At 36.3% G+C, this 15,228-nt stretch overlaps 2 protein-coding genes and 1 pseudogene across 2 annotated transcripts; all 3 read left to right on the plus strand.

Annotated features, from left to right (window-relative positions):
• Positions 1-1,364: 1,364 nt before the first annotated feature.
• Positions 1,365-2,348, plus strand: LOC133706292 (fasciclin-like arabinogalactan protein 12; annotated as a pseudogene).
• A 2,427-nt stretch (positions 2,349-4,775) lies between these two features.
• On the plus strand, positions 4,776-5,947 carry LOC133706185 (fasciclin-like arabinogalactan protein 12). The gene has a single exon (XM_062131662.1). The coding sequence runs from the start codon at positions 5,006-5,008 to the stop codon at positions 5,795-5,797; it is 792 nt and encodes a 263-aa protein (XP_061987646.1). The 5' UTR covers positions 4,776-5,005; the 3' UTR covers positions 5,798-5,947.
• Positions 5,948-7,863: 1,916 nt separating this feature from the next.
• Positions 7,864-11,494, plus strand: LOC133668006 (MDIS1-interacting receptor like kinase 2-like). Its single transcript, XM_062087736.1, has 2 exons — positions 7,864-10,894; positions 11,033-11,494. Exons 1-2 carry the CDS (start codon positions 7,924-7,926, stop codon positions 11,407-11,409), a joined length of 3,348 nt encoding a protein of 1,115 aa, XP_061943720.1. The 5' UTR covers positions 7,864-7,923; the 3' UTR covers positions 11,410-11,494.
• The last annotated feature ends 3,734 nt before the right edge of the window (positions 11,495-15,228 follow it).

Below are 15,228 nucleotides of genomic sequence, written 5' to 3' on the forward strand. Positions count from 1 at the left end.
GCCATAATACACAATATATACTCACATAAATTTGATGTTATTTTTTATATTGTTTTTTTCATCATTTTTTTTACATGTTTACACTTAACCAAACCCCATTTAACCCAAGAGTACAACCCAAAACACATTATCCCAAGTTATAAAGAGTCATAGCCCAATTTATTGACATTTACCGAAGGATGACTTAAGCCCGGCCCGGAATGCATTGAGACCCATAAGCACTAACCCAGCCTGCCTATTAGGCCTTAAAAGCCCATAAACACTAGTCCATAATTCTAATTGCAAGAAAACGGATCCATCATGAGGGGTTTTAGCGGCTTGAAAACAAAATCCAATGCTAAACCTAAAGAGGAAAACAAAATCCAATGCTCTTGACATCTTCTTGCCGCGAGATGCCTCTTGATTTGCTAACGAACTATTATATTGGCCAGCGGTTTAATAATATTTTTTTTAAATATAAAAAATATATTAAAAGTATAAAGAATATTTTAAATAAAACTGAAAAAAAAAGTTATATAATGTTACTCAATGTTACGAACTAGGAGACATGATGAAGGCTGGAAGGAAAGCAACAAGAAGCAATAACAACACTGAAAGAATAACGGTTAGTCTGGTGAAATTATGTTAGCCGGAAGTTATTGTTAGTAGTTAATTAGTTAGAAAAGCAGTTGAGTTAGTTAAGGAAGTAGGCTTAGTAGAAGAATAAAAGCTTGTATACAAACTGGTGTATGAAAACGTGTTGGGGAGAAAAATACAGAAGATTTTTCTTTCGGTTCTCTCTTCTTTCTCTGCGAAAAACATTCTCCTTTCTCTTGTCAATTCTCTGCTCCTTCTCCTCTGCTCTCTCTTCTTTCGGTTCTTTCTCAATTTCTATTCTCTTTTCTTTCTATTCGTTCTCAATCTTGTTAAGCTGAGCTTAACACTCAACACATCCAAAGCTTCTTTCCTTCTAGCTGAAAGAGCCAAGTCCTAGCTGTTTTGGATACAAAGATGGGGTCAGCTGAGATTCCTTGTCCAAATCTTCTATCATTACAGATGATTTTGTTATAATGTTAAGAAGTATGCTCAAATGTTCTGCCATTGATGAGTGGGAACTGCACATCTTCATTTGCTGTCACACCCACTTGAAATCTACTTCTGAGATTCTTGTTTCTTTTTCCTTCTACTTTCCATGAGAAGTAGCTGCTGCAGCATTGTTAAATTTCCATCTCCATTGATGACCCTCCACCTTTTGGAGTAAGATAAGGTACTTGCAACCTAGTTGTGTAACTAAAATTGTATATTGCACCTAACTTGATCCTCTGCTCACAACTATATAACCCCAAACTGTCCCCTCTATACACATCGAGCACTTCTAACAAAAATCAAGCTCAGTTTACATTATCATTTTTGCATTGTTTCTAGCATTATATCTTAACAACATAAAGATGAAGCCACAGTACTTACTCTCTTCATTTTCATTTTTTCTTCTTTTGCTCCATTGTACCAATACCTTTGCCCAGTCACCAGCTGCAGTCCCGGCTCAGGAACCAGCAGTGGTTGCATCACCTCCAGCTGCAACCCCAACACAGGCAGCTGCACTGCATGGCATCACCAACGTCACCAAAATCCTTGAGAAGGCTGGACACTTCACGATCTTTATCCGCCTTTTGAGATCCACTCAAGAGAAAACCACTTATTCTCCGCGCTAAATGACTCAAGCACTGGTTTAACCATCTTTGCACCAACGGATAGCGCATTTTCGGAACTTAAATCAGGAACTCTCAACACGCTAAGTGATGGAGACAAGTCCGAGTTAGTGACGTTTCACGTAGTTCCAACATTCCTATCTATTTCCCAGTTCCAGACCGTAAGCAATCCTCTCGGAACATGGGCCGGAACAGGTAGTAGGTTACCACTTAACGTCCCAAGTTATACAAACTCGGTGAACATAATCACAGGACTTACCAATACAAGTTTGTCTGGCACCGTATACACAGACAACCAGCTAGCCATTTATAAAATTGAAAAGGTGCTCCTCCGTAAGGACATTTTTGCTTCTAATGCTCCAGCTCCAGCACCAGCACCAGTGGCACCTGCACCAGAAAAGCCAACAAAGGCAGTTCCTGCAGTAACTGTAGAGAGTCCTGCAGCTTCTGTGGATATATCTAGTGCACTTATCTTTACTCATAATCTTGTGGTGGGATCAGTTGGGTTACTTGCTTCTGCAATGTTTTCTCTGTAATGTAGAAGGATTTCGAATCTTGATATGATATATGTAGGGGATGTGTCCGGTTTGGTGCTTTATTTTGCTGCGCCGGCCGATTGTGTGTTGAATAATTCTGATTTTACCTTGAATCCAGTTTGTATGATTTGAGCTTGTGATTAAGGTTGAATTCTGAGCTGTTGATTAATTTCTTGGTCAAATTGGAATACATACATACGTACATTTCATTTCCTATCACCTTGGTGCCATCTACTTATTCCCTAGCTTTTGGTTAAATAAGACCATTCCTCCATGAGGCTCCAGTCTCTGAGGTCATTGTTTCCTTTGCTTTTTCCTTCAATAGGATGACTTTGTAGATGATTTCTGGTACGTCTTTTGAGAGCTTATCTGTTGAAATTTGTAGGGAATGAAGAAAGTAAGAGTTTGGTTCTTTAAAGCTAAAGGGCCTAAAGCTTAGTTCCTTTACTGTCAACACTGCTTCACGTGGGGTTACTTGACCAGATCTTGGGTTGCAAGAGATGATTCAATTTAAGGTAGGTAGGTAGCATTTCAAGGACTTATCGGGTTTGATTTAAGCAAAAATTCCATTCCTGGACATAAAAGAGCATTGGGGACTGGTGTGTGAGGTCACTAGCTCATTCGCAGCGCCTTAGTGTGCTGCACAGCAGGATTAATGCAACCCATCTGTGTTTTTCCTTCATCTTGCAGTATTGACGTTTTGAAGCTAGTGATAAGTTAGAGCTACACATTAATTTATACAAGTATGTTTCATTGTGATTTTGGAATTCACACAAGTATGTTTCGAACCGAAATGTAGATTTCTTTAAACTATAAGGTTAGAAGACAATTGACAATTCAATTATTCAAAAGAGAAGAAAATGCTAACCGTCAAAAAACAAGGCTTCTGAAACAGAACAACCTTTACTAGACTGCTATATTATCTCCTACTTTGGGCTGGCAAACTTCTGGTGCAAAAATAATTTCCTTGCTATATTACCTGTCAGGACTCAGGAAACAAATATAACTGGTAAGCTCGTCTTGTTAGTATATGCAGATGGTTCCTTGTGCAAGTGTTGGATAATAATTCTAGTTTCAATTTGCTTCATGTTAGTGTCTTTCGCGACTTGTATTTTCTGGATAGGCTTCTTCTATTCTTCCTAATAACAACTTTTCATAAAAGTTTGTTATTACATGCAGATGCTTGCACTGAAGGTAAGGATGTATATTTGTGGAAGCTCTCGCTGCAATATATCTGCAAGTTGCTTTTCTGCGTAACAACAGCTACAGGTCACCGCATTAGCTTTCTCTACTTCATGAGCTCTGGAACTTCATTTTGACATGCTTGGTTTTTCCTTGACTAACTGAATATTTTGCTATTGCAATTGCAATGGCCGACTTGGTATCAACTTGAATTCTAGTTGCTACATGCTGTTGCTGCCCCATATCTTGGACAATTTTCCTTAACCATATGGCTGGATTCAAAGTTGCTGCTGAAGTTATGCGCTCTGCTTCTCCAGTGGATTGTGCCACGGTTCTTGCTTCTTGGTCACCGAAGAAAGTGCACCTGAACCGATATCGAACTCAACCTGTTGTGCTCTTCATATCATCGACTGAAACAGCCCAGTCACTATCTGAGTAGTCAATTTTCTATAGCCAGTAGCTTCAAACAACACTCCAAAATCAGTCATTCCCCTCACTGGGCCGCATGGATAGTCTTGAAGGAATGTCTATGGACTGATGGTAAAGAACAAAGCCCAAAACAATATTTGGGATGGGCAGAGTGATTGACTTGACAAAAGACCCATAATTACAGCTTTCAATTTCACAGCTGAATCATGCTCAAATTTTGCTATATAGGCCTATATATGTAATGGTCAGCAGGTCTGGAAGACATCTAGACCCAAAAGGTGCTATTCAGGTTAGATTTGTAATTTTTCCTTTTTATTTTTAAATTTTCTAGTTTTTTAAATATTTTTATTGCATTTTTTTTTTATTTTCAGGTTTTCTAGTTTAGAAAGGTAACAAAATTTGAAATTTGCGTGGTGATCCTATGCAGTTGCTGTCTTTCTTTTGTTGTTTATGTCTGCGTCGATATCTTAGGACTCTTTGTTTCCCTAAAAAGTCAGCTTACTCGAAGATTGCATAAACCTTGAAAGAAGGCCTGCCACAAACATCAAATAAAGTACATAAATAAGGTAAGTGTATCTTGATCATGTCATGTCAAGTGGTGGTATGGGTGAGATTTGATTTCTGGACGTGTGAATTTGGAAAGTTAGTCTATCGAAATCTGTCATGGATTCAAGGATGTGACTCTTTTAAGCTCAAGGAGCTAGATCAAAGCTATTAAAGATGATTCAGTTGAGATTTCATGTCAAACTCCTCTGCCATTACAGATGATTTGTTTTGATGTTCAGAAGTATATGCTCAAATGTTCTGCCAGTGATGATTCAGAATTATAATTTTGACAATCATAGATATCTTCATTTGCTGTCACACCCACTTGAAATCCACTTTTTATAATCTATTTTTTCCCCTGCATTTCCAAGAAAATTAGTTGTTGCAGCATTGTTTAACTTGCCTCTCCATTGATACCCTCCACCTTTCGGAAAAAGATGAGATACTAGCTACCTAATTGTATAACTAAAATTGTACATTGCACCTAGCTTGATCCTCTGCCAACAACTATAGAACCTGACTCTGTCCCTTCTTTACACATCAAACACTTTTCTAACAAAGATCAAGCTCAATTTACATCAACATTTTTGTATCATTTCTAGCATATAGCCCAAAAACATAAACATGAAGCAACAGTCAATCTCCTCATTTTTTATTTTCCTTCTTTTCCTCCATTGCACCTATACCTTTGCCCAGTCACCAGCTGCAGCCCCAGCGCAGGCACCAGCAGTGGTTGTGGCACAACCTCCAGCAGCAACCCCAAAACAGGCAGCTGCACCACATGGCATCACCAACGTCACCAAAATCCTTGAGAAGGCTGGACACTTCACGATCTTTATCCGCCTTTTGAGATCCACCCAAGAGGAAAACCACTTGTTCTCCGCGCTAAATGATTCAAGCACTGGTTTAACCATCTTTGCACCAACGGATAGCGCATTTTCGGAACTCAAATCAGGAACTCTCAACACTCTAAGTGATGGAGACAAGTCTGAGTTAGTGAAATTCCACGTAGTTCCAACATTCCTCTCTACTTCCCAGTTTCAGACTGTAAGTAACCCTCTAGGTACATGGGCTGGAACAGGCAGTAGGTTACCACTTAATGTGACAAGTTATCCAACCTCAGTGAACATAACCACAGGACTTACCAATACAAGTTTATCTGGCACCGTATACACAGACAACCAGCTTGCCATTTATAAGATTGAAAAGGTTCTCCTCCCTAAGGACATTTTTGCTTCTAATGCTCCAGCTCCAGCACCAGTGGCACCAGCACCAGAAAAACCTGCAAAGGCGGTTCCTGCGGCTAATGTTGAGAGTCCTGTGGCTCCTGTGGATATATCCAGTGCAGTTTGGTTTATGCATAATAATGTGGTGGGATCAGTTGGTATAGTTGCTGCTGCAGTGTTTGCTTTGTAATGTAGAGAGTCCTGTGTCTCCTCTTTATGGTTTTTCTGAGTTGGGTTGGATTCATGGAGTCTGTTGAATAATTATGAATTTATTTTTAATCCAGTTTTTATTATTTAATTTTTGACATTGTGATTAAGATTGAATTTGAGTTTTTATTTATTTTCTTGGTCAAATTGGAACAAATTTATGCACGTGAAAGCATTTGATTATGGATAATTATTCATTAATCTTCTTGATTAGGTTCTAATCACTGCCCATTAATCTTGATTTAGTAAATTTCATTTTTTACTCTCATCTAATCATTTTCCTAGCTTTTGGTTAGTAAATGTTGGCTGGATTTCTGGGAAATGTAGTTGTTCAGGGCTGTAATTTTTGCTTGCAAGATGTTGGCATCTGTTTCTTGAGCATAGCTGGTTCTGGAGGATGTTTTTAGGATTAGTTCCTCTGAGGATAGTTCTTCTGATGGAGAGCAAAGGGGAGGTCAGCTAAGAGGGGTGAGCACGGGGCAAAATATCATGATAGTAGAGGAGAGAAAACACGCAGGAAAGCTGAAGAAAAGAAGCAAGCAAGGTTAGAAGAAAGAGAGAAAGCAAAGAAACGAGAATGCAGGAGTCTTGAGGGTAAAAGCAATGAGAGGAGCAGAGAAACAGAGAAGAGGAAATATGCCACACTTCTTCTCATTAGATTAACTGATATAAATACAAGGGATTGTAACAGACTAGAAGCTTATCCCTGAGGATAAGTGTGCAGCTTAAAATACAAATTCAAAATTTAAACAAACTGAACCTGTTACAAAAATGCATGATAAGGAATCGGGAGACTTCTCTAATAGAGGGAACGTAGGAAGCTGAGGGATGAGATAATGTCAGAGATAATTTCAGATAATAATCCATTGAGAATTGTTTACCAAAACTCTCAACCTATTTAAAGCTCTTAAGTTATAGGAAAAGAGATGTTCTGTTTAAGCCATTTTGTGACAGTTTTCTTGGTAACCTTACATTCTGGGTAGAGCCATGATCATGCTCTATCTTTTATAACTATTTTCTGGCGCACCCAAATTTTGTTTAGTAGCGTCTTTCACCTTTTCAATGCTATTTCTCTCCCTCTGGAGCCTAGTTGCATTCTGGGTAGTCATTTTGAGTACGTTAATTTTTGTGGTCAAAACTGTATGTTTAGGTGAGTTTTAAAAATATATTTGGTATGAAAAAACATTAAATTAATGCTTTTTAGTGCTCTCAAAAATAAAAAAAAATCAGATTGAATTACTCTTAACAACAAACTAAGTCTATCTCAGATCCAACAGAACTTCAGAAAAATGGATTGATAGGAACTTGACCAGGCTCATTGAAGGACCATACTTGTTTGACTTGTTCGCGTGGTTGTTATGGGTACTGATCCATAGTCTTCTCATCTCTTCGTCAAAGTTGGCCCTCCATTATGGAAATTTGGTGAGTCTCTCACATACGCTTTTCAGTTGTCTTTTCAGTGGAAAATATGGCAAGGGAGAAGAAATTATTGATGAACTGGAAATTACAAAGCGATACACCCACAAGTGTGTCCCACGTCAATTACAATATCTCCCATTGAATTTATTGATGAACTCTCAAATTGTTAAAAAAAACTTTCGAGATTAAAGTTTATTTCATAAAACTCTTTGCTTTTTATTGCCCTTTATTTACTTTCATAGTCAATTGGTCATAAAGAAGCTATATTCTCTATGATCCCTCGGTACTTTCATAGTGATTGACGTTCTCTATCAACCTCGTATCCTGTTGGAAATAGTTTATCTATTTCATTTTCTGCCTCCAATTGTCAAGCACGAGAATGTAAAAAAAAAAGAAGCAAAAGTGAGAAGACTTGACATAGTATAATTTCCGGTTAACGTCGCAAACTATGATATGGAAAGGGGAAAGAAAGTTCAATTGGAATTTTATCAGAAATTAGTCAACCGTGTCAAGCACGAGAGCAATCATAGTCTAGTTAAGTTCAACTTAATTAGAGAAGAGATGTAATATTCAATGAATATTTTTTATATAAACAAATTCAAACCATGTTTTCCTTCCTATAAATACCTCTCCATGGAAGAGCCTAATCTACCATAGCAAGCCATATCCTATATCTCTTGAAAACACACCATGACGACGTCCTTACTAAACAAACCATTCTTCTCGTTCTTTCTCCACATCCTGTTTTTGCTCCTTCACATATTCAACTTTTCTTCTTACTTTACTTTAGCTGAACACACTCCCTCCACAACTTCACTGTTTGGTAATAATACAGAAGCTGAGGCTCTTCTCAAATGGAAAGCCAGTCTTGACAACCGAAGCCAATCTCTCCTTTCTTCTTGGGTCGGCATTAGCCCATGCATTAACTGGATTGGAATCACTTGTGGCAATTCTGGAAGCGTCACCAATTTGAGCCTTGCAGACTTTGGCTTGAGAGGTACGCTTTATGATTTCAACTTCTCGTCCTTCCGTAATCTTTTTGTTCTTGACCTTCAGAACAATTCTCTTTCTGGAACCATCCCACATGAAATTGGAAAGATGACGTCTCTTTTCGCTATTTCTTTAGCTGAAAATAATTTCACTGGTTTCATCCCCTTCTCTGTTGGAAATTTAACAAACCTATCCAAACTTCATCTTTGGGATAACAAACTTTCTGGTTCCATTCCTCAAAAAATTGGATTGCTAAAGTCTCTCGATCAACTTGATTTGTCATATAATATTTTAACTGGTGAAATCCCTTATTCCATTGGAAACTTGAGAAACTTATCTTTGCTTCACCTTGCTCAGAACCAACTCTCTGGTTGCATCCCTTCTTCTATTGGAAACATGACCATGCTCGTTGATATATCAGTACAACAAAATAATCTCACTGGTTTGATCCCATCCTCTATTGGAAACTTGACAAGCCTATCCTTCCTTTATCTTTGGGATAATAAACTCTCTGGTTCCATTCCTCAAGAAATTGGGTTGCTAGAATCTCTCAATGAAATCGACTTGTCAAGCAATGTTTTGACCGGTAGAATTCCTTATTCCATTGGAAACTTGAGAAACTTATCTTTCCTTTACATTTTTCATAACCAACTCTCTGGTCCCATCCCTTCTTCTATTGGAAACACGACCATGCTCATTGAAGTACAACTAGATGACAATAATCTCACTGGTTTGATCCCCTCTTCTATTGGAAATTTGAGAAACCTATACAAACTCTATCTTTGGGATAACAAAATTTCTGGTTCCATTCCTCAAGAAATTGGGTTGTTAGAGTCTCTCAGTGAACTTACCTTGCTAAATAATGTTTTAACCGGTAGAATTCCTAATTCAATTGGAAACTTGACAACTCTCACTACACTTGATCTAAGTATAAACAAACTTCACGGCCCATTGCCCGTAGAGATGAAAAATCTCACCCAATTGATTGCTTTGGATATTGGTTTCAATGAACTCACGGGTCATTTGCCACTAGAGTTATGCCATGGAGGAGTATTGGAAAACTTTACTGCTTGCTACAACAACTTCTCAGGTTCAATCCCGAAAAGTTTGAAAAACTGTACTCGTTTACACCGAGTAAGACTTGAATCGAATGAATTAACAGGAAATGTTTCAGAGGTTTTTGGTGTCTATCCACATCTGGATTATATTGATTTGAGTTACAATAATTTTTATGGTGAGCTTTCTTCAAAATGGGGAGGTTGTCGTAACATGACAAGCCTTAGAATCTCAAACAATAATCTTTCTGGTGAGATACCACCAGAGCTTGGGAAGGCTACTCAATTACGCTGGATTGATCTGTCATCAAATCAGTTAAAAGGAGCCATCCCAAAAGATTTAGGGGGGTTGAAGTTGTTGTACAAGCTTATTCTTAACAACAACCATCTTTCAGGTGCCATTCCCTTAGATATTCAGATGCTTTCCAATCTTCAAATTCTTAATTTAGCATCTAATAATCTGAGTGGATTGATTCCAAAACAACTTGGGGAATGCTCAAATTTATTTTTGCTGAACCTCAGCGGTAATAAATTTAGAGAAAACATTCCACGTGAGATAGGCTTTCTACTTTCTCTTCAAGATCTTGATCTTAGCTGCAATTTCCTGACTCGAGAGATACCGCGGGAACTTGGGAAATTGCAAAAGTTGGAAACTCTGAATGTCTCTCACAACATGCTTTCTGGACGGATTCCGAGCACTTTCAAAGACATGTTAAGCTTAACAGCTGTGGATATATCATCCAATAAGCTACAAGGCCCCATTCCCGATATCAAAGCCTTCCACAACGCTTCATTTGAGGCATTAAGGGATAATATGGGTATATGTGGCAACGCCAGTGGTCTAAAGCCGTGCAATCTTCCAAAAAGCATCAAAACTGTTAAGAGAAAGAGCAACAAACTTGTGATTTTGATTGTACTCCCTCTTTTAGGAAGCTTGCTTTTAGTGTTTGTTGTGATTGGAGCTTTATTCATTCTCCGCCAAAGAGCTAGGAAGAGAAAAGATGAGCCGGAAAATGAGCAAGATCGAAACATATTCACGGTATTGGGCCATGATGGGAAGAAGTTGTATGAGAATATCGTTGAAGCTACAGAGGAATTCAACTCCAACTACTGTATCGGCGAAGGAGGATATGGAACTGTTTATAAAGCCGTGATGCCAACAGAAGAGGTGGTTGCTGTGAAGAAACTTCACCGGTCACAAACAGAAAAGTTGTCCGATTTTAAAGCTTTTGAAAAGGAAGTTTGCGTGTTGGCAAATATTCGACATCGAAATATTGTGAAAATGTATGGATTTTGCTCACATGCAAAGCATTCTTTTTTGGTTTATGAGTTCATTGAAAGAGGAAGCTTGAGAAAGATTATAACCAGTGAGGAACAAGCAATTGAGTTCGATTGGATGAAAAGGCTAAATGTTGTAAAAGGGGTGGTTGGAGCTTTATCATATCTACACCATTCTTGCTCTCCTCCAATCATTCATCGAGACATTACCAGCAACAATATCCTTCTGGACTTGGAATATGAAGCACACGTCTCCGACTTTGGCACAGCTAGACTGTTGATGCCTGACTCATCCAATTGGACCTCATTTGCAGGTACTTTTGGATATACGGCTCCAGGTGCGTAGCTTTATTTCAACATCAAGTTACTAATGTGTAATAGTGAAAACAATAGTGCTTTTTTAGCTTTTATTATAAAGTCTTTTCTTTCAACTATTTGATTAAAACTAAGCATAATCAATTTTTTTAATTTGGCAGAGCTAGCTTACACAATGAAAGTGACTGAAAAATGTGATGTCTATAGCTTCGGAGTGGTAACAATGGAGGTGATGACAGGAAGGCACCCAGGCGACCTCATTTCAGCACTCTTATCACCAGGATCTTCGTCGTCATCATCGATGCCACCGATTGCTCAACATGCACTATTGAAGGATGTGTTAGACCAACGCATCTCGCTTCCTCAAAAAGGAGCAGCAGAGGGCGTTGTCCACATGATGAAAATTGCACTTGCATGCTTGCATCCCAATCCCCAATCTCGGCCTACAATGGAAAAAATTTATTTGGATCTTACAGCTAAGTGGCCTCCACTGCCCAAGGCATTTTGCACAATAAGTTTGGGAGATCTCTTCTCATAGTGTTTAGCTACTTCTTTTCAATTGTCAATTGGAACAATAAATTTTTGTAATATGAATTTCATCATCAAACTTTATTTCTTTCAAATTATGTTGGCACTGTTTTATACATTAGAATTTATTTTTCTTTGCATGATGTCACATATATGAAGGGTTTGAGAATTTTCTGACTTTAAATTGAAAATCAATACTATGGAATAAAATTTTAAGTTATCGCTAAAAAAATTAAAAGAGCAATAACTAAAATTTTAAAAAAAAACTATTCATTGTGAAAAAGGTATAGACAAGTTTTTTTTCTTTTTTTCTTTTTGAGAATTGATGATAGATTTTGCCGAAGTCTTATCAAACACTCGCTATCAAATTCAAGAAACAAGAGCTTCAGCAAGCAAAATAATGAACTGTAAGAAGCTAGCAACAAGACCCACCCAAATAATTTCCAACCCAAAGAACACGATAACAGTCTATTGGTTGGTGAAACTTTCATTGTGGAATCTTGTAGAAATTTAAAGTAAAAAAATTATTTAAAGTAAAAATAATCATTTTTTTCTTAAATATTTTTACTCTGCGAAATTCAACATAACTATTAACTCATAAAATTATTAAGAACACAAAATTTAACATAAATAATAACAAAAAACAAAAATAATGAAAAAAAAACACAAAAAGAAGAAAATGAATGAAAAATTATTACCTTAATGATGTGCTTAATTTCGACTGATAATTTTAAAAATAAAAACAAAAACAAAAGATTGTTAATAAACCCAAAAAAAAAAAGAAGAAAAATGAAAAAAGACAACATACCTAAGGATAAGAAGAGAAGATGATGCTTGATTTTGGCTCAGAAGGAGAGAGAGAAGAGAAGAGAAGAGAAGAAGATCAAGCATTGTTTCTTCTGATTCTTGTCTTATAATTTAGTGTTACCAACGAATTACTGACAAAACATTAAATATTAATATTTTTAATATTTTCATCGGTGATGTCGTTTGTAAAGTTAAATTGAAATTTAATGGTCTTGGTATCTGGATGCTTTTTACCATTGGAATCACAAACGTAACATTATATATTAATATTTTTAATATTTCCATCGGTGATTCTGTTAGTATGGTCAAATGAAAATTTTCAACTTGCATGAAATTTTTTAGAAAACCCTCCAAATATTATCGACAACTTTTCATTTCGTCGGTGATTTCATTGGGAAACAAAAGTGAACAATTAAAAGAACAATAATTATCAGCGCATTGAGAAGTGAACAGTCTCATAACTCTCGGGAAAATACCGACAGACGCACTATGTCGGTATACACGTTGTGTTGGTATACCCATGTGTACTGAACAATAATTATCAATGCATTGAGAAGTGAACAGTCTCATAGCTCTCGGAAAAATATTGACAAAAACATTCCATCGGTATACTCGTGTGTAATGTACATTCCATCGATGTAAAACATTATATGATGCCAAATTGTATTTGTATTTCCTATCTCTTCATCCTGCAAGTACTTAAATTCACAACTGCACACACAACACAATAAAATCATTTCACATCACCATAATAAAATAAATATTTCCTTGTCATTTAGTAATAAATTAACATCATTGTCATTATATTAAAGTGAATTTCATCCATGAAAATTACATTATAGTTTATAGCACTACAGATTCGTGTTGTGCAAATTAATCGAAATTGTCTTCTTCTTCGTCAATTGACTTGTCCTCATCTCCATCGCAATCTTCTACATTGATTTCATCGTCATTATCTTCATTGACTTGTGTATGTCATCTGGAGCTCAAAATATCATTGAATTTCTCAAGATCAAGATCAACAAAAATATTATCGGTGATGCGAAAATTTGAGTTTTCTTCAAGTCATTAGATGGAGCAACTGAATATGAATCAACTAACTCACTAAGTTGAAAGACATAATCTCCCACTATTAATTCATCGTTGTCATCCTAAACAACCTCGAAATGACCATTGGGTTTCATTTTCACTACAGATAACCAATTAACTCTTGAACGACCCTTTCTAAAGGAAAGAGATTTATGTGTATAAACTTGTTGACATTGCTTGGTGAAAACAAAAACATCGTTGACATTGCTTGGTGAAAACAAAAACATCGTTGACATTGCAGAGTTTAGCATTTCAATTAATTTCAACCAAACCATGATGAGGATATACTATGACTCCTCTGTTAGTGGTGTCATATTAATAGCACTTGAATAAAAATATTTTATTTTACTTGCTATAATATTGCAATTCAATGACCTCTTCTAACTTCTCATAGTAGTCAATTTCAAACTCATTGTTATATGTCTTTCTAATCTGCCCATATTCCTCAGTATAAAATACTTGTCTAGTGATGAAATACCCGTTGTAACACTTCACCTTTCTTTCAGGACCCGAACTTAGTAAAGACGAAATAATGCTAGCATTCTCTCCCAATTGATAAACTTGGTACATGAAGTACAACCATGAATAGTTAATGAGTAATTGAAAGATTTAGGATTCAGTTAATTATGAGTTTTGGAATAGTAAAAATTGACGATGTTGCCCACAAAGATTTCAACAATGTATCAGTTTATGATATTATAAGAGATAAATTGTTCGAAAATAATGACATGTTAAATAGTATACTTACTGACTAAAAAGTTTCAATTCATCACAGTTAAATATCACATAATTATGTGTTTGTATGAATTTAATTTCTGACAAATATCTTCCTTCACAACATTTTGTGGAACGGGTCGTCTAAGATAAAAGATTATTGACAAGTTCTCACTCGAAGTCATTTCCTCACCATCGTTATGCCTTGAAATGCAATGCGGTTGATTCTTGTTCTCAATTGAGGCTCGAAATAGTACAAGAAAAATATTGAGATCTTTTCAACAATATAGGCCTTGCATATCGAAGCCTCAACATGTGCATTGTTTTGAACTCTTCTTTTAACGTGGAACAAGCACCTATATTGAATTAAATGAATTTTTGAATTATGCAAGAAAGAGAATAAAAATTTAATTATGATGCATGTATAATCCCTAACCTCTCGAATGAAGACATCCATCTATATTGGACTTGGCCTCCAACTTTTGCCTCAATTGGTAAATGTATGGGTAGATGCTATATTGAGTCGAAAAACAATAAAGGAAATATCATCTTAAGTTTGTATATTGTCTGAACAATATTTGTTTCAAGCCTTTCCATATGTTATATTTGCAACTTGTTGAAGCATATATCTCTAAAAAAATAATTGATCTCCATGAGTGCATCTCATATTCTATTTGGCAATAAATCTCGGTAAGCTAATGGAATGAGTGTTTGCATAAACACATGGCAATCATGGTTGTTCATTCCATACAATTTGTAATCCTTCAAATTCACTAACCTTGATATGTTCAAAGTATATCCATCAGGAAAACATAGACTTTTAAGCCATTGGTAGAAAAGTAACTATGCATTCTTATCTAACGCGAAGATGGCTTTATGCTTTGTGACCCGTGACCCAACATAAACTAACTCCATTCTTTCATAAAACAAAGTTATATTCATTCTAGCCTTGATGTTGTCTTTTATCTTCCCTTTTATGTCAATAACCATGTTGAAAATGTTCTCAAACATGTTATTTTCTATGTGCATGACATCAAGGTTATGACAAAAGAAATTGATCTTCCAATAAAGAAGCTCTTAAAAAATACTTCGCTTTACCCAATTATGAGTCAAACCAAATCCAGAAAACTTCTGCTTATTAGATTGAAAACCAAACACAATATCATTATACTTTGACACCACGTCATATAATTCTTCATCAGAAAGAAGCAATGGTGCA

The sequence above is a fragment of the Populus nigra genome, chromosome 11 (genome assembly GCF_951802175.1).
Source record: "Populus nigra chromosome 11, ddPopNigr1.1, whole genome shotgun sequence".
In the NCBI taxonomy this organism is placed as follows: Eukaryota; Viridiplantae; Streptophyta; class Magnoliopsida; order Malpighiales; family Salicaceae; genus Populus; species Populus nigra.